A 19982-nucleotide genomic window follows, 5' to 3' on the forward strand; every position below is an offset into this window, starting at 1 on the left:
GGTTAGCCGCTGGTGGACTTACCACAGAGGTGCCACCTTTGGGTGGGCATTGTAACTGTCTACACATCAGAGCTTGCTCTACAAGATACGCTAATGAAGTTCTTTATGTAGATGGAATATGGTAATAGACAACTTGGATTAACACAAAGAAATGAAGCTCTCCAGAAGCAGTTATAATTAACAGTACATACTCTTTGTTTAAATGTTAAATCGTTCTAAATGATTACTGATGTCCAAAATAAAAATGTTGTTGTGGCTACCAAGTACAACTCATAGTGACCCTATGAACAACAGATCTGATCCCTGCCCTGTTCTGTACCATCCTTAATTCTGACACATTTGATTCTACAGCCACAGACGATGTAGCAATCCATCTACCTGAGAATCATCTTCTTCACTGACGCCCTACCTTTCAAAGCATGATGTTCCTCTCCAAGGGTTAGCCTATCCTACCAACATGCCCAAAGTATGAGAGACAAAGCTTCATCATCCTTGCCTCCAGAATGCACTTTGGCTGCACTTTCTCTAAGATTTATCTGTTAGTTCTTGTGGTGATCCATGGGATATTGAATACTCTTTTCCAACACCACAGCTCAAAGGCATCACTTCTCCTGTCACCCTTATTCACAGTCTATTTCTCAATTACACCAAGGTCACTGGAAAAACTGTGGCCTGAATCAAGAGCATCTTACTCTTTAAACTGACATCATTGCTTGTCTGGACTTTGGAAAGATCCTTGACAGACTTTACCAGTGCAGTATGTCTCCCAATCTCCTGACTGCTCGTATCAAGGCTATTGACTGTGGATCCAAGCAAGATGGTATCACTGACAATTTAAAGTCTTTCTCCACCATCATAATGTTGTCTACTGGCCCAGTGGTGAGGATCTTTGTTTTCTTTTTTTTTTTTTTAATGTTTTATTAAATTTTTTTAATGTTTTATTAAATTTTTTTATTTTGCTGCAAGGCTGCTGCTTCATTGTAAAAAAAATAGCACCAGCAAAGGCAGTATATGGCAAAATTAAGACAGTACTGTTCTTTAGCTGACAGTGGACAGCTAACAAAAACTTATCATTTCTAGTGGAAAGTTTGCTAAGTATTCTGACCCACATCTAGGTACAGATGTCAGCAGTAGGTACTAATGATATCAGACTTAAGATATCATTGTTATCCTTGAACCCATAAGATGTAGAACTATTCTTACCACACGTAAATTATTAAATTCTGGATATTATAACTATAAAATCACAGGGTAATGTGAAGAAAAGTGTATATTGGGTTTATTTTTACTCATTATAAAGTTACTTTCTTCCAGCAACATGTCATTTCTGTTTTCCACTATGTTTTGCTAAAAGCTGCTTTAATTCAACCCCTACTAATTTAGGACAGCAATGCAGGAGTAAGTTGTTTTAGATGACTACTTTTAGTGGCTTTGTTTTCACTCTTCAATGGATTTTATGTATTTTTCATAGGCTTCTTCACTCATTAGTTCATCAAGTTCTGAAGGATTACTCAGTGTCATCTTGATCAGCCAACCATCTTCATAACAAGACTTATTAACAAGTCCTGGGTTTTCGGAAAGAGCTTCATTAACCTCTGTCACTTCTCCTGATAAAGGAGAATAGAGTTCACTAGCAGCTTTCACACTTTCCAGAGCACCAAACTCATCTTGTTTGTTCAACTTTGTCCCAACTTCAGGAAGACTACAGTAAACAACATCTCCCAAAGCTTCCTGTGCAAAATTGCTGATTCCCACTGTTCCAACACCATTTTCTGTCGTCACCCATTCATGTTTGTCTGTGAACTTACGCACTGCGAGCAGAACGTGACTGCTGCGCAGTATGCGCACAGCGCCCGGCCCGGGTCCCCAGCGCTGCGCTGGGCAGGGCGCGCGGGACGCCGAGAGCACACGCAGGCAGCAGGCCGCGGTCTGCACACTCCGCGCGGCTCGCAGCGCCCTGTTCGCAGGGTGCGGGGGTCTGGATCTTTGTTTTCTTGATGTTGAGATGAAATCCTCATTGAAGACTGCAGTTCTTAATCCTTTGCAGCAAGTGCAGTGACTTATAACTTTACAATATATATAAATAAATAGGACTAGAATATAAAAGACAGACATTCTTGTACTCTATGTGAAGTACCAGAATAATGTCTTAAGTTGTCATGATGAATTAACGATGGGGTTTGTAAACTCAACAGTATGAAGTATAAACAAATTGAGCAATGTTGCTGCTGTTAGCTGCTGCTGAGCGGATGAGGAACAACAGATTGGACCCCTGTCCTATCCTGCACTATCCTCACAATCTCTGACACACTTGAATCCACTGTTACAGTCACTGTGTCAATTCACCTTGTTGAGAATCTGCTTCTCTTTCACTGATCCTCAACCCTTCCAAGTACAGTGTCTTTTTCCAAAGACTAGTCATCTCCTGACAACATGACCAAAGTAAGTGAGACAGTTTCAATATTCTTGCCTGTAAGGAGCACCCTGGTTGTACTTTCTCCAAGACATATTTGCTCTTTTGGCAGCCCACTGAATATTCAGCAATTCTTCTTGTCATCCTTATTTGCCGTCCAACTTTCAAATGTACAGCAAATAACTGAAAATACAGTATTTTCAAATGCACCTTAGTCTTTAAAACTCATAACCTTGCTTCATAGTATTTTGGAGAGGTTCTTGGCAACACTTTTCCCAATGTAACAGGTCTTTTGATTTCAAAAATCAAAAAGGTACCAAAAGGTACCAATGGTGTTGACTGGATCCAAACAAGACGAAATAACTGACAACATTTTCTCCATCTATCATGATGCTGCCTATAGGCCCAGTGGGAAGGACTTTTGTTTTCTTGATGGTGGGATGTCCAATAGACCAACAGTGGTGAAAAACATGGAAGTATAAAAATGAAAATGTCTTGTCTTGAATTCTACATACCTAGATGTGAGGCTCAATGAATAAGGAACCAACTCCTGTTCCACTCACTAGCTGAGTAACTGTGCAAGAAGCCCCTTCCCCTTATAAATCACAGCCACCCTCATCTGATAGAGGCCCATTCCACACCATTCCTGGAACTGACACAATGGCTCCATACCAACTCAGCTCTGCGGGCCACACACATCCCTGTCAGAGCCGCAGTGGAAAAGGTGGGACAGGTTTCTGCAATCGCAGGTTGAACCACACCTTCTGTGAGCATCTTTGAAGTGACACTGACAAAAATGAGAACATGAGCGGGGTCCACAGAGGCCAACCACCCAGTGCACACACTGCTCACCCAGCACGCACTCGCTGAGCTCCGAGAGCCTGGCCTGCGCCCTTCCATCTGCTCACAGCACTCGTCTCTGTACTAGCACTTGGGACACCCAGGGGTCCACCAATCCAGCCTGGGTGGTCAAGAGCACAGTATCCTCATCTCTGTTCCCTACAGCAAGAACTTAAAAACTACCATGGTTGCCACAACTGGAGGAGATACTTTAAAACTCAAGACTGCAAAAAGGGGACACCTCACCTTCTACTGACAGCCCATCCTCCTGGGGACTAGCAGGCATCCTGCTTTATTGAGTACTTCTCCTCTAAGGAAACACATAGCTTTTCTTCTCTCCTGGTTAGCCCCAGGAAGCGAGGTCAACTGGCTGGGATCACCGGGCAATGTTCCTCCATGGCCTGGACACAGTCAGCCACATATCAGGTCAGTGATTCTGCATCTCTGTGCTTATATCACATCTGTCCACACAAAGAGAATGAGGTGGCCCAGAGCCTGCACTGTGTGTGTGTACACAAGAGCAAAGCAATGCAGATACAGAAAAGTCCCAGCAACTGGTGGGGAGAGGCCTCTGCCACGCTGGCTAGTTGGACCCAGGGGACAGGCAGTCGGCAGAAGCCAAGCACAGCGACACACTCTGCAAACCACAGGCCTGTGGGCTCGGCAGGGCCCATCATGGGAGGCCGGGCGCTGGGCTGCGGCCGAGCATGCGTCTGGGCTGTCCTGTAAGCGAGCCGTGACAAATGCAAACGAAGAGACAGCCTGGAGGACAGAGTGATCAGGGTTAGGGCAGCACGGGCAATCCTGGCGGAGGGGTGTGGGAGGAGGTGAGGATGGGCACACATGGACACAGCACAGTAGACACATGATGACAGCGTGGTGGCAGACTGAGGAGGGCTGCACCTGCCCTAGGACACTGGCAGCATGGTGGCAGAGAGAAGATTGGTGTGCAACTTGGAGGTCTTGTGCCCTCTCTGATCGGCTGCAGACAAGTCACTGGCCCACAGCCTACAGCCCACTCCCGCCCTGCTGGTCCCCTCCGACACCCATAGGCCATGGTTGACTTTAATCTTGTGAAAGGGTGTCCACCCCGCCAGGAGATTTGGCCCTTCTGTGAGCCAGAGCAGCACTGCCTCGTCCTGGCTCAGGGCTAATTGACCCCTGGAAGGGCTCAGCCCCAGCTGTTCCCCAAAATGGGCCTGTCCTTGGCAGCATTTTTGGTTCTGGTGTGCTGGGGTAATAAAGAGCACAAGTAAACAGTGAGGATTATGACCAGTCCTCGAGACCTGTCAGTGAACACAGGCCTTCCAGGTGCTAGGACATCAGCCCCAGGGCTGCCTTCCTCCTGTGTAAGTGTGAGTGTGTCCTACTGGCAGGCTGCCTGAACACACACATATACACCCACATATGCACACACGCACCACACAGACCTTCACATGCTCTGCTGACATGAGTGGGCAGCTGTCGTGGGGAGGGAGGCCCTTGGAAGTCATGTGAGGTCCCCAAGTGATCCTCCTTCACCAAGTGCTTCAGTTCCCTGGGTGGATGTTGTGAGACAATCTTTCTCCCTCTCTCTCAGTTTAACTAGAGGGTCTGGAAATCATCTATGGGTCCTATCTGCTCCTTAAGAGCTGGCTGTGACCAAGCTGGGGTGGCATTTCAGAAAACCTCTTTACCAGAGCTGTGGGAGGGTAGGAGGAAGCTTCCCATCCTAGTGGGTGGTTCAGTGGGAATCTGAGTCTCCCAAGCTGCAGTTATCAAAAGTTAAATTCCCTACACAGAATTTGAAAGCTGTCTATACTGCTCTAAATCATACCCAAACCCTCAGTGACTCTAAGAGATTTGTGAGTGAGAAGGGACTGCAGAGTGGAGAGGTGGCCCCAACAGCATCTTGGGACACATGGTGCCAGCTCCAAGCAGAGGTTCAGCTCTAACAGCCTTCGGGGAGGAGGATGGGCTGGGAGGAGGACAGACCAGAAGGTGGATGGGCTGGGAGAGGGAAGGCCTGGGAGGACGACAAACTGGGAGGATGGTTGGCTGGGGAAGGGGATGGGCCAGAAAGAGGGCAGGCCCTGGAGGAAGACAGACTAGAAGACAACTTGGAAGAGGATGGGCTGGGAGTAGGACGGGCTGTGATGATGACAGGCAGCGAGAAGGACAGACTAGGAGGTGGACAGGCCAGGAGGATGGACTGGGAGGTGGATGGGCTTAGAGGAGGATGGACTTCAATAGCTTGGAAGGACAATGCCTGGGAGGACAGCCTGGGGGCTGCCTCTCTGGCCTGCTACACCTCATCTTCAGCCAGCACCACAGTTTTGGAGTGGGAGTATATCTCAGAGGAGGTTATGACAAGCAGGTGCTTCTACTATTCCTCACACTGTCCCACAGGGAAAATGATTCATGTTTTACAGAGAAGTCACTGACCAAGCTAGGTACAAGAACCAGATATGGGGCCTCTTGAGGTCTATCTGCTCACCTGCACTAGACCCAGCCTGCTTGCTGGCTTCCACGCTGCAGCATAAGTGAATCTGTGGCATTCTCCTTCCCACAGAGAGAACCCAAGACTGGTCTGAGACCAAGGGCCAGTGAACATGTGTTGTTACATATTCTGCACCCAAGAACTGACAAGCCTGTCCAGGCTGGGCCCCAGGAGGCAAGAGAAGAGGTGGGCAGGAGGACCTGTCTGTTTGGCTGGGCCTTGGGAGGCAAGAGGATAGGTGGACAAGGGTTTCCTTTAACCAGGCCTGGCTAGGCTTCAGGAAATGGGAGGAGAGGTGGGCAGGGGGACTCATCAACCTGGCCTGGCTGGGCTTAAGGAAGGAAGAGAGGTGGGCAGAGGTACCCACCAGCCTGGGTAAGCTGGGCCCCAGGAGGCAAGAGGATAGGTAGGCAGGGGGACCCACTAGCATGCCTGGGCTACAGGAAGTGAGAGGAGGGCAGGTGGACCTGCCGGCCTGGCCTGGCTGGGCTACAGGAAGTGAGAGAAGTGGGTAGGGGGACCTTCAGAAAATTGGCAGGTCTCACTCAGAGCACACTGTTTCCCCAGGAGCTGGAGGCTAGTAGGAGGACACATCAGTGCTTTAACGAACAGCTATGGCCAGGCAAGGCCAGCTGTCGTCTTGCTGCAGACAAGCCTGCTACAGAGGTAAGGGTGAGGACCCTGGGAAACACTAGGCAGCAGTGCTACATCACCGGTGGGGAGCACGTTGAAAATGCCAGCAGCACCCAGCACTTTAGAGCCACCTCAACCATCCTGGAGTCTGTTTGGAGGGTCCTCCAGAGGGGCTGCTGTGTGGGACAGTGCTGCCTGAGGATCGAGCTGTCACACATGTGTGCCAGCACAGCGACAGGCAGCAGGGACAGTGCACACAGCAATGCTGACCCTGTCCTCTGTGTGTGAAGGGTGACCACATGGAGGATGAGGCTCTGTGAACAGAGCACAGATCCAGGACCTCAGCAGGTGTGTACATGTTTGTGTGAGGGGTGCATTGGAGATCCTGGCTCCGGCTTAAGGGTGTCCACCACTGCAAACTGAGTGAGGCTCATGTCTAGAGAAGGTGGGAGAGTAGCAGGTTACACACACACATGCACACGCACGCAGTCTCCTGCACTCACACTGTCCAGAGCTGCAGCCAGGTGGGGAGGTGGGACCCTGCTCTGCTCAGAGAGGACAGTCAGGAGGCGCCATGCACCTCCTCCTGGCCTCTGTGGGGAGTGGGCACCCTGAGCTGCCCAGGGCCTTTCCACTTTATCCCTCATGGCCTGTGTCCAGCACACGTCTCTCCTCCAGGCCTGAGGAGGAGCTCCTGCCTGTCCCTACCATCAGGTCCCCTCCACTGGTCCCCGGGCAGCACCGTCACCAGCTGAGCACAGTGAAGGGAGAGGATGAGGACTGAGGGTGCATGCAGACCTCCGGGTGTTAGTGGAGTGTGAGTGATGTCGCCACCTGCCCCTCCGCATAGACGGTCCGTGTACCATCACCTACAAATGCCTGCTGGGTTGTGCCCTCCTGTAATCACGAGAAGGACCAAGCTGTGATGAAGCAGTGTCAGGACACTGTCTCTCCAAGGGTCCTCAGAGACCAGGTCTATGCCCACCTGCAGCTGGAAGGCACAGGTTGAGAGAGTGATGGCCCCCTCCTGCCACCCCATCACCCCAGCCCCGTGAGTGGGCAGGTGGCGACAGTGCATGTTAGGGAAGCGCAGACCACCAAGTCTATGAGATCAATGAGCTGAGACATTGCCCGTGTCGCCCAAGACCCTGCACCCGCCCGCAAACAAGTGCCTGCTCGACCGGAGCCCCCCACCCCGGAGCCGCGTGCCGCCCGCCCGGAAGGCGGGAGAACAGGGACTGTACCGTCCGGCGTGGCCTGCTGGTGGGATTTTTTACATTTGACGTAATCGTGGTCAATCGGAGTGGCTGTGTAAGGTGGGGATGTCAGACCTGGACCGGAGGAGGGGAGGGAGGCTCCAGGGCCCGGCAGTGGCCCAGCTGATGACCGGGAGTCCTCATCCACCAGGCAGGCCTTCTCTCTGGGGACAGAGGGCACAGTCAGAACACCCTGTCACTTGGACCTTATCCCTAGGGACAGAGGGAACAGTCAGAACACCCTGTCACCTTGGGCCTTACCCCTAGGGACAGAGGGGACAGTCAGAACACCCTGTCACCTTGGACCTTCTCCTTGGGGACAGTCAGAACACCCTGTCACCATGGACCTTCACCCTGGGGACAGAGGGGATAACCAGAACATTGTCACTACAGACCTTCTCCCTGGGATGGGGGGAGAGAGGGGGATAGTCAGAACATCTTGTCACCATCGTGGGGACAGAGGGCACAATCAGAACAACCCTGTCACTACAGACCCTTTCTTTGGGACCAGACACTCTGTCCCTACAGACCTGCCTGAGTGGCAGAAAGGACAGTTGGAACGTCTCTGTAACCATCAGTTCTTTGTTGGCAGACGAACCAGCTTTGCACCTGATGGAGCCAGGTGCATCCATAGGTATTGCTGCCCCAAGCGGAACTGAGCACCGCCCTGGGGAGTGAGTGTGTGTAGCCCTTTCACTCACTTTTCAGAAGTTTTGGGTGTATTCTTCTCCTCGCCCCTGGCAAAGGGCCCTTCGGCAGCCTCCTTCATAAAGCTGACCAGCACCTCTGCACCAACGCCAGAGTCCGACTTCGCCAGAAGCTTCAGAATGGACGCATGTAGCCGGAAGTACACCTGGGGGACGAACTGGGTATGAGCCTCTGGCCGAGCACACAGCCTGGGTGTGGATCTTGGGGGGGACATGTGGCTGGTCTTGACGCCTACGAGCTCTGGACGGAAAGGTGACTATTTACACCCGGCTCATATTGACCCCTGTCCACACAGCACCTGAGGGGAAGCCATGAGAGTGAAGGAACCCAGGCATTCCATTCCTGGCACCTCCTCCTCATGGTGGGGGATCGGGGCCCGCACTCACAAGATGGGACTCCCTCCCTGAGGTAGGATGTGACTTCATTTCTACTGGGAGAGTCAATGGCACCTCCAGGGAGCCCTAACCTGGGTTCGGGTGGACAGTGGGAAACCAGGTGCGCCAATTTCATCCCAGGAGCCCTTAGAATATGCCTCAACTTACAAACGCATCAAAGGAGCTGCTGGAAACCCCACAGGTAAAAAATTCCAGAGAGGACCCAGGTTAGTCAAGGCCCAGCTTGTCTCTTGCCCTCAAAGAGATGGCACCCCATTTAAAGGCACAGAACCTGCCCCGAAATACCCCAGGGGGGCTCTCGAGAGAAGGTGCAGAGGTGAGCAAGGAGGGCTGCTAGGTAATCCAGGCAGAGTAGCACTCAACACCACCCCAGATGGAGGTAATGCACCCCGAGAAGCCCAGCAAACACGGCCCAGCAATTCCCTTCTGGATGCAGGAGAATCAGAGACACCAACATACACCAGATGGACATGAGGCAGGGACAAAGCTCACCGAAATGGCAGGTCAAGTATTTGGAATGCTTGACTCAATAGTGAAAACCTCCTCTCTCACTGCTGTTGAATCGGAACCCTCCCAAAACTGATCCTATATGCAGGTCACGCTAGAGGAAATTGGCCCTTTCTCCTCAGAGCAACTGGTGGATTTGAACTGCCAGAGAGGCACTGCCTTACATTACCTTACATTAGCAGCACAATTCTCTGTGTACAAGCTCTCTAGTGAGAGCTCCTTACGTTTTAACTAGTTGGGAGGAATGTCATTCTCAGAATGCCACAAGCAGGCCAAAGCCACTGTGCAAGGCAGGCCAGCTCATGGGAGCTGTGCGGTGGTGACAGGGACAGATGGTGACTCTAGTGTGCAGGCACACCAAGCTGGGGTCTTGAGTGTGTGTGATACTGAGCTGCTTCTGAGTGAAGCACAGAGCCATGTGCCAATGCCTATTGGGGACACATGCCTTTCCAGGAAAACTGAAGATGTGCCTTCAGTGTGTCTGCACACAGCTACGGGGCACAATGGGGACACACGCCCATCCCAGAACTGAGGACGAAGGCTCTGTGTGACAGCACAGAGCTGTGGGGCACACAGCAGAGCCACACGCTCCCCCAGGGATAACTGAAGATGAGCTCTCATGTGACTGCACACAGCAGTTGGGCACCCAGTGGGACCACAAGCCCACTCATGGACAAGGACAAGTTCTTGTGACAGCACACAGCTGCTGGGTGCACAGTGGTGACACATGTTCACCCAAGGACAAATGAAGACAAGCACAGCTCTCGGTGGCAGCACACAGCTGTGGGGTGCAGTGGGGCCACACACCTCACCTCCAAGGCCTCCATGGCCAGCTCAGGGGGGTTGTGGTAGTGGATCTTCTTGGGGTAGCGGGCAGCCTCCTCGTGCAGGTAATGGGCGGCCTGGCGGTAGTGCAGCAGGTAGACAGCGGGTGGCTGCTGCTGCTTCTCGGCCACCTTTCCCAGCATGTAGTGGATAAGCCACTCCTCCTCGTCGCCATCACCCTCACAGCGGGCTGCAGACGTGAAGCAGTGCCGTGCAGTCTCTAGCATGCTGTCGCGGCGTCCCTCCATCTACAATGGGAGAGGCACATCAGATGCAGGCCCACCTGCCCCTGTAGTGCTAGCAGCCCCTCAGTGGGCCGGATGCATGCCTGCTGCGCACAAGGGCTGCTGCCACTACCCCAGGCTCGGCATGGTGGGGAGCTGAGGGACCACTGCCAGATAGCCACTACCTCACAGAGGAGCAGCTGGCCAGACACTCACTGCAGTCAGGCCCTTCCTCAGCCTGAACTAAGGTGGGACACTCTGATCCACAGCAAAGACGGGGGTCACCTCGAGGGCCATGGGGCCTAGACCCCGTCCTTTCCCACAGATGCTGTCTGAAGGACAAAAACAGCCAGGGCAGAAGGTCTGCTGCTGGGTCCTGCGCAGCTCTAAGGACCCAGCCCTCCCTGGGCCTGCCCCTCTGCAAAGGACCCAGTGCTCCTTGACCTTGACTATCCTGGGCCTGTCCCTCTGCACAGGACCCAGTGCTCCTTGACTCTGACCATCCCTTGCCTTGCCCCTCTGCACAGGATGGCAGCTGCCAGTGCCCATGTACTCTTTCATGTTGGAGCTCTGGGGCTGGGAGATGAGAGGAAGAGGTAAGCATGGGGTCAGCGCCATAGCTGTGAGAATTCCAGGTCCCCAAACAGTGCTCGTAACTGTGGCTCCATGAAAGCAGGAGAGCATGGAGGTACTGGCTGTGGTAGGGAAATGGCCAGGCTCAGATAGTACAGGTATGGGGGTTGTCCAAGGTGCAGCCCCTCCCACGTGGTCCCCTTTAGCACCGGTCCCACTGCCCAGTCAGCAGTGCTGGCCGAGAGCCAGCATGTGCATCTGTGTACTACTGGCCATTCCGAGGACAGAAAAGGCAGCCCAGCACCCAGAGGGTGGTTATCATGGAGCGTCACAGGGCAGAACAAACGCTCAGAAGTGGGCAATGCCTGCTTGAGCTGTACACCATGAGTGCGGCTCTGCCCAGTCCTACAAGAGGCCTCATGGTCATCCAGAGGAAGCTATGAAATCTGCCATCCATCGAGGCCCTGTCAGCAAGTGTGTCCCCAGATGCCTGGCTTGAGGGCAGGAGGGCACAATCACAGCAATACCCAGGCCCTGGCAGCAGCTATGTTCCCCACATGCCTGTCCTGAGGGCAGGAGGGTGCAGTTACAGCACCTGTGCTGCTGAAGTCTGAGTTGTCCAGGTCCCCCTCTTCTGCCCCATCCTAAGTGCGACCCAGCCCAGGCACGTGTTGTGTGGTATGGCCTGGGTGTACTCCTTTAAGTAAACGTGCAGACAGGGCCAAAAGGGATCTAGGCACCCCTACTGGAGGCACCAACAGTGCTGAAGGAAAGGGAAAATGGCCCCTTTACCAGCTGACCATGGCCTTAGAGCCTCCTCCCACAGCCTGAGAACTGACACCATAGCCTGGTACACCTTCCTGTCACTGACCCATCACCAGGGACAGAGGACATGGAGTTGGGGGGCTGGCACAATCAGGGAAGCCACCCTCAAGTGCAAGTGCTATCCAAGGGGGTGGAGCAGCAGTGCAATGCAGCGAGTGTCCCACTGTGGCCCTATCTGACCAGTGCTGGGATATGTCACCCACCTCCAGCCGGGGTCCCCTGCGCAGCATAGGCAGCTCCCACCTGTACCACGTTCCCATAGGAGGGACTTCAAAGCCCCAGCTCACTTCTGAGAATGTAGGACTCAACTAGCCCCTTGAAGGAACTGAGAAATAGCTGGTATTTCTGTGCCAACACTCACCCCCATTTCTCAACTACCCTCAAAGTGAAAGCTGAGCAGTAGGGCTAGAAGAGTCAGGACCTGAGCGTGTGTCTCCTGGCCTGGGTGTACAGTGAGCTGTCACCTGCCCCCTCACCTGCTGCACAACCTCTGGGGGTAGCTCAGCCCTCCACTGCTTTAGCTGGCGAGAGGCAAACGAGTGCAGGGCATAGGACATGGTGCCGTACTCGATCCACAGGGACAGATTGGAGCTGTCAATTTCCAGGGCCCGCTGGAAACAGCTGAGCACAGGTGTGGCATGCTTCCATATGGGGCCGTCGCTCTTCAACTCATTGGAGTTGAGCTTGTCCTGAATGCGGCTGGCCCGGGCCAGCGCCATGCCTGCCCAGGAATCGAACCTGTGGAGACAGAGACATCAGCTAAGAACACGATGCCCCTGCAGATTCTACAGCTGGCTGGGAGGACTTTAGCCAGCTCACAGCTCAGTAACACCAAGTCCTGACTGGACCAGGGGTACCTAAGTCTGGAGTCCAAGCATGCAGAGTAATTTAGAAGATGTATGCCCAAGAAGAGGGCTGCCATGTACACTCCAGACAATAAGTTCAAGACTGTCCAGCACCTCACAGGCACTCAGGACCTGGTCCAAGGAAGTCATTACCACCTAGGAGGGCTCCCTATCCCATCACTGCTGATATGCTGATAACTGGGACCCTGGCCTTCTTCTGTCTGTCACCCAAAGTCATCCAAGGGATATCCCTGTTGGACAAGCGCAGTGGCAACAGTCCAGCCAGGACCCAGCAGGGCATCTCACACCTCCCCTGGTCTCAAAGGCTGCCCCAAAACCTTCTAAAAAGAAGTTGCCTCCCCTTGCTCTCCATCTTCTCACAGTGATGCTGTGTGTCCCACCCCTCCACAGTCCCCTTGCAGAAATATGGCATGCACCAGCCTTTCTGACCCCCTACAGTGATGTGGCATGCTCCAGTTCCCCTGCAGCAATGCAGCAGGATCCAGTTCCCAGTCGCCTTGCAGCAACGCAGCAGGATCCAGTCCCCCAGCTCCCCTGCAGGAATGCAGCAGGATCCAGCCCCAGTCCCCTTGCAGCAACACAAAGGGATCCAGTTCCCCAGCCCCCCTGCAGCAATGCAGCAGGATACAGTCCTCCTGCAACACTGCAGTGTCTCCAGCCCCTACAGGCTCCCTACAGCAATGCAGTATGATTCAGCTCCTCCAGGCCCCTTGCAGCAAGGCAGCATGATTTAGCTCCCCAGCTCTCCTGCAGCGATGCAGTGGGATTCAGTCTGCAAAGCCCTGCTGCAGCCCTCAGTCCCTCTGAAGCAATGTGGCACACTCCATCCACCCCATTCCCCCTGCAGCAATGTGGCATGCTCCAGCCCCCTAGTTCCCCTGGAGTAATGCAGCAGCGTGGTCCAACCGCCCCTCCCTTGTCCCCTTGCAGCAATATGGTATGCTCCAACCTCCTGCAGCAGCCATGTGGCATGCTCCAGCACCCCCACAGCAGCCACATGGCATGTTCCAGCTCCCCCTTCCTCACATTAGCCATGCGGCATAGTCTAGGCCCCCTTGCAGCAGCAATGCAATGTGCTCCAGCCCCTCCCACCACAGCAGCCATGTGGCAGCTCCAGCACCCCTTCCCCGCAGCAGCCATGTGGTGTACTCTAGTCCCCCCACAGCAGCAATGAAATGTGCTCCCGCCCCTCACCCCCACAGCAGCCATATGGCATGTTCCAGGCCCTCTGCAGCAGCAATGCTATGTGCTCCAGCCCCTTAGCCCCTGCAGCAACATGGTGTGCTTGTGTTCTGGCTCCCCTGCATCCCCGACACTCACCTGTCAGGGCAGACGCAGATGTCATGCATGTAGAACTTGATGGCCTTGGACTGTTCCTTGTTTTTGAAGTGGTAATCTGCCAGGAGGTAATAGAGCTCACTGACCACTGGAGGGGAGGGGTCAGCTCCCTCTGGGAGGCAGGGCACCTGCGGGCATGTGCGGAGGGAAGAAAAAGCATTGGGTGAGACTGGTACCCTGTAGACCCAAACCCACTCCCTGTACCCACACTGTCAGCTGGGCCCACCTCGGTGGAGGTGCCTTCAATGTAGGCGGACACCTTGTCCAGGCTCAGCACTGGCCTCTCTGTGTGGGGCACGATGGTGGCGATCCTCTTGAGAAGATTGGCCAGGTCAGCAGACACAGTACTTGTCTTGTAGCTGTCGAACTCAGGAAGGGTCTTGGGCTTAAAGTACTCGAACATGAACAGGGCATCCTCCCATATGAGGTCCACCTGCAGGTAAGACAAAAGAGCTGGATCATGGTCATAGGGGCAGGGATGGGCACTGGGAACTGACTGCATCCCCGTCACTGTGGGCGGCCAATCACAGTTCAGATGACTCAGATCCTGAAAAATGCCATGGTCTGGGTGACCCAAGGTGTGCAGGGCACATGGATGCCGTGCCTCTGGGGGCTGGTACCCTAGGGATAGGTCTCTATGCTGGAGAGCCAGCAAGGGCTGCCATGCGCTGGCCTCGGGTCAGTCCTTGGCTCATGAACTTTCACACAGCTGGACAAAACAGCACCTGTGGGGTTGGTTCTCACAGCACTCCCACAACTGGGTGAGGATTCCTGGATCCTTTATTCTTATTTACCTTAACCTGGGAGCTCCAATGAAACCTGTTCAGATCCCAGAAACATGGAACCCCCAGGGACAGGTGGGTACACAGGAGGAGAACCCCCAGGGATGGGTTAGTGCTGCCTGACAGGAGGTGAAACCTCAGGGATGGGCAGGTGCTGGCCCACAGAAGGTGAACCCCAATGGCAGGTTGGTGCTGGCTCACAGGAAGTGAATTCCCAGGGATGGGTGGGTGTTGGCCCATAGAACATGAACCCAAGTCTCCAACAGAGAAGGTAAAGGTTCTACCACTAACCCCTAGTACACCTAAAAAAACCTTAAACACCAAAACAACAGAAAATGAAAAACTAATTATTTTTAAAAAACTAATTTACTGTCAAGTTAATAAAAGGATTCATTCCTATCATCTAAATGGAGAAAAACATCACTGAAAACAACCAAACAGCATCTGTAAACATTCTAACAAAATGGTCAGCATTTGCTCACTTTCACAAGGACTGTTGTTCCTTGTTCTCTTGCTACTCTTCCTGCCAGGAGTGGAGACTAGCTGGTCTGAGCACCTGCAGACAGACAGCCCACAGACCTCCTTCCCTCACCCAAGGGCGAGTGCTGCCCTGATTCCCTCCTACAGACAGATGGACATGAAGCCATCCTGCAGAGCTGCCTCCCTCACCTGTGGGGCCGAGTGCTCCTCCAGGTACCTGGCCTTGCTCTTCTTGCTAGGGAAGCTGTACAGGCAGTAGAAGCACTGCTCCAAAGCCGTCTCCAGCTCCTCCTTGTATGGGTGTGTGTCTTCTGAGGTGGGCGCCGCAGCAAGCTCCTTCCGAAGAACTCGCACCTGCCAGAGGCAGACGAGAGGGCTGGGCAAAATAGCTGTGTGCTGGGACAGAGAGGGCTGAGCAGGACGCCCATGTCCCGGGAGAGGACATGCTCTAGACATGAGCAGAGGAGAGGTCTGGGTAGGACGGGCCAGGTCAGGAGGAGACACACTCTAGTCATGGACAGAGAAAAGAGATGGGCAGGATGGTATCATCCCAGGAGGGGAGCACACTCTCTCATTAACTAGAACTCTACCATTAAACTAAGATCTTATGGCCCACAAAGGAGAAAATATTTACCATTTTCCCTCTGCATAAAATGTTTTGCTAATTCATGAACAAGAACACAAGATTGAAAACTAGAAGAATTACCCACATAAAAAAATTGAAGATATCTGTAACTTGGTACTTTTAATAAAAAAAGAGTACGTAATCGAGCTATTCCAATTCCACCTCTTGCTCATAGGGTATGAAATTTATCCGTATCAATCAGTTCTTTGGCTCATTGACTCCAGGTATTGCCTCTATCTTCTTTTAATGTTTTCTGGATCATTCAATATATTGCCCATATCATCTTTCAATAGTGCAACTTGACGTTTAAATTAATTTTCAGTTCTCTCAGTTTGAGACATGCAGACCAAGTTCTTCCCTTTTTATTCTCCAAATAAAGTGGAAGTGGAAACGGCACTGAAGACTTTGGCATAAAATAAAGACCCAGGAATTGATGGGATATCAAATGACTTGTTTCAGTTAACAGATGCAGCCTTGGATGTGCTCACCAGTCTATTTCAGGAAATCTGGAGGACAGCTGTCTAGCCAACCGATTGGAAAAAGTTCATTATTTGCTCCCATTCCCAAGAAAGATGATCCAACAGAATACGCAAACTACCAAATATCACTAATATCACATGCAAGCAAAATATTGCACAAGATGATTAAAAACAATTAGAACAGTACATAGAAAAGGAACTGCCAGAAGTTCAAGCAGGCTTAGAAGAGGCCATGGCACAAGGGATATCACTACTAATGTCAGATGGATTCTGGCTGAAAGTAAGGAATACCAGAAGAATACCTATTTGTGCTTTATTGACTAAACAAATATATTTGATTATGTGGATCATAACAAGTTGTGGCTGACACTGAAAAGAACAACACTTGGTTGTGCTCATGTGAAACTTGTATCAAGACCAAGAGGCAAACAGAGCAAGGAAACACCACACAGTTTAGAATTTGGATGGGGGTGTGGCAGAGTTGTAATCTCTCTCCATACCTACTCAATCTGTATGCTGAGCAAATTATTTGAGAGGCTGGACTCTATGAAGGGGAATGTAGCATCAAGGAGGAAAGAGACTCATCAGTAACCTGTGTTATGCAGATGACACAACCTTGCCTGCTGAAAGTGAGGACTTGAAGCATTTGCTGCAGAAGATCAAGGAATGCAGCCTTCAATAGGGAACGCATCTCAATGTCAAGGAAACAAAGATGATTACCACTGGACTGACAGGCAATATCATGATGGGTGGAGAAGAGATTGAAACTGTCAAAAACTTCACCGTACTTGGGTCCACAATGAACACCCATGGTACCAGCAGTCAAGAAATAAGGAGATGTATTGCAGTGAGAAAGTGTGCAGTTAGGGACCTCTCCAAATTACTGAGGAGTAATGATGTCAGTTTGTGGACTAAGTTGCGTCCGAATCAGACCATGGCCTTTCTGATCACTTTCTATGCATCCGAGAGCTGGACAATGAATCGTGAATGAATGACAGAAGAAGAATCGATGCCTTTGAGCTGTGGTACTGGAAAAGAGCACTTAACATCTCATGGACTGCCAAGAGAAGAAACAAATATATCTTGGAGAGGATGCAACTGGAGTGTTTGCTCATATATTTCGGGGATGTTGCTAGGAGGGGCTATTCCTTGGAGAAGGACATGATGTTTTGAAAGGTAGAGGATTGAAAAAGGAGAGGAAGACTCTTGACCAGGTGGACTGACACAGTGACTACTGCAATGGGCTCTAATATGTGCCCATTGTGTGAAGTGTGAAGATGGCATAGGATAGGACAGGGTTCAGATCTACTGTTCATAGGGTTGCTATGAGTCATACTCAACTCGATGGCATCTAACAACAATGAACAACAATGGAATTAGGCTATATTTTGTTCCTATATATAATAAAGAAGTTCTGGGGGTTTGGTGGTAAGAAGTTGCCCTGCCAACCCAAAGGCACATGTCTCAGACCCACCAGCTGCTGCATGGAAAAACAATGGGCAGTCCTCTCGTGTAATGTACTGCCTTTGGAAACCCAGTGGAGGCTCAGCTATGAGTCACTTCAGACTCAATGGTTTATTAATAACAACAACAACACATAGGTGGCCTAGTGGCAAGAAGCTGCACTGCAATCTTGAAGGCACATGGTTTGAGGCCACCAGCTACTCTGTAGTAAAATGATGAGCAATCTCGTCCTATGAGATTAAGTGCCTCTGAAAACCTGTTGGAGGGTCAGTTATGGATTAGTTTCAATTCTACAGTATAATACCACGACCATGCCAAGATAACTCTTAATGGAGAGAGACCGAAGGAATTCCCCTTTCAAATGGGCATCAAACAAGGTTGTCCTTGAAATACATTCCCATCACTGTACTGTAAGTCCTCGACCAGTTAATAAGACCAGAAAAGAAAAGACATCCAAATTGGCAAGAATGAAGTAAAGTCATATGTACTGACGACAAGGTTCCATATACAGAAAACCTGAGACACCAAGCAAGACAATTACTGGCTCTAATAGTCCAATCTGGCAAAGTGGCAGAATACCAGCTGGATTTCTCCAAAGTAAAATAAGCCCACAAGAATAAAAATATGACCTTGAATCTGTCTCAAATGAATTTAAAAACCACCTCAAGAACAGATTTAACTTTCTCTTCAACAAGACAGCTGAGTGGCACAAGCAAAGATGCAGATCTTTGTGAAGACCCTGAATGGCAAACCATCATTCTTGAGGTTGAGCCTAGTGACAGCATCGTGAATGTCAAAGCCAAAATCCAAGACAAGGAAGGCATCCCTCCTGACCAGCAGCGTCTGCTATTTGTAAGCAAATAGCTAGAGGATGATGTTACACTCTCAGACTACAACATCCAGGAAGAGTCCACCCTGCATCTGGTTCTGTGCCTGTGTGGTGGCATTATCGAGCCTTCCTTGCGCCAGCTCGCCCAGAGGTATAACTGCGACAAGATGATCTGCCGCAAGTGTTATGCTCACCCACATCCCTGTGTTGTCAATTGCCGCAAGAAGAAATGTGGGCACACCAACAAACTGCGCCCCAAGAAAAAGGTCAAATAAGAGTCCCATCTTCACTGGCTCCCTTGCCTCTTGCAGGTGGCCTTCTTCTGAGCCCTATGGCCCTCGGCCCTCAATAAAGTCTCTTTCATTGAACTGAATAATAAAAAAAAAGGAACAGATTTGATGCACTAAACACTAATGATCAAAGACCATAAGAACTGTAAGATCACATCAAGGATATTATCCATGAATAAAACCAAAATCATTACAAAGACAGAGGGAAAAAAAGACCAAAATAGCTATTCAAAAAACCAAAATAATAGGTAGGAATGCTGAAGAAAGCTGAACAGAAGATTTCAATGGGCAGCTCAAGAAGACAAAAGAAAGAATTACAATTAAATGGGAAGAAGCTGGAGTCAGGCAATCAAAAGGGAAGAACGCTCAGCATTTCTCAAGCTGAAAGAACTGAAGAACAGATTCAAGTCTCGAGTTGCAACACGAAGGATTCTATGGGCAAAATATTGAATGATGCAGAAATTATCACAAGAAGATGGAAGGAATGTACAGTCACTGTACCAAAAAGAACTGGCTGACAATGAACATTTCAACCAGTAGCAATACATCAAGAATCAATGGTAATAAAGAAAGAACTGAAGGCACAGGAAATAAACAAGGCCCTAGGAATTGAAGGAATGGAGAGTTTCAGGGAACAAATGCAATCCTGGATGTGTCTGTTCCTTGCCAACAAGTAGGGAAGACCTAGCCAATTGACTGAAAGAGATCCATATTTGTTTCTACACCCAAAATGGTTACCCAACAGAGTGGAAATTATAAAAAAAACACCACTAATATCACATGTAAATAAAATCTTGCTGAAGATTAAGGACAGGAGGAAAAGTATTGAGAAAAAGGGGAGTTGTTGGTGAAAGAATGAGTCAGCAATTTGGAAAAGCTAGACACTTGGGAGATCTTTAACCTCCACCTCATAGGAACCAACTTTGTGCTGATCCAGAAAAAAGAAACTGAGGCAGACCAGAGTCAACGTGTGCTCTGTGTGCTTTTAAAATGGAGTACCAAGACTTCTGAGACATCTCTGGGGGAAAAATATATTTAAAAATTGAGACAGACTAGGAAGAAGGATTGGCCATCCACTTCTGAAATTACAGGCCTTCAAAAACCCTATCTATGTTCTTTTGCTTTTCAAGGAGAGGAGCAAATGGGGGGGG

The 19982-nt window shown here is 50.8% G+C and overlaps 1 protein-coding gene across 1 annotated transcript in view; it reads right to left on the reverse strand.

Moving 5' to 3' along the window:
* CABIN1 (calcineurin binding protein 1) overlaps window positions 1–19982 on the reverse strand; it is a 125948-nt gene that overhangs the window by 47605 nt on the left and 58361 nt on the right. The window contains exons 20-26 of the mRNA XM_006901429.1: window positions 15334–15498; window positions 14109–14315; window positions 13865–14010; window positions 12155–12416; window positions 10044–10304; window positions 8323–8474; window positions 7610–7785 (exon numbers count right to left, since the gene is read on the reverse strand). Of these exons, the coding sequence (XP_006901491.1) occupies window positions 7610–7785; window positions 8323–8474; window positions 10044–10304; window positions 12155–12416; window positions 13865–14010; window positions 14109–14315; window positions 15334–15498 (1369 nt within the window). The remainder of the gene's footprint in view (window positions 1–7609; window positions 7786–8322; window positions 8475–10043; window positions 10305–12154; window positions 12417–13864; window positions 14011–14108; window positions 14316–15333; window positions 15499–19982) is intronic.

The sequence above is a fragment of the Elephantulus edwardii genome, unplaced genomic scaffold (assembly GCF_000299155.1).
Source record: "Elephantulus edwardii isolate Elephantulus edwardi_28Jun2011 unplaced genomic scaffold, EleEdw1.0 scaffold00325, whole genome shotgun sequence".
Classification (NCBI taxonomy): domain Eukaryota; kingdom Metazoa; phylum Chordata; class Mammalia; order Macroscelidea; family Macroscelididae; genus Elephantulus; species Elephantulus edwardii.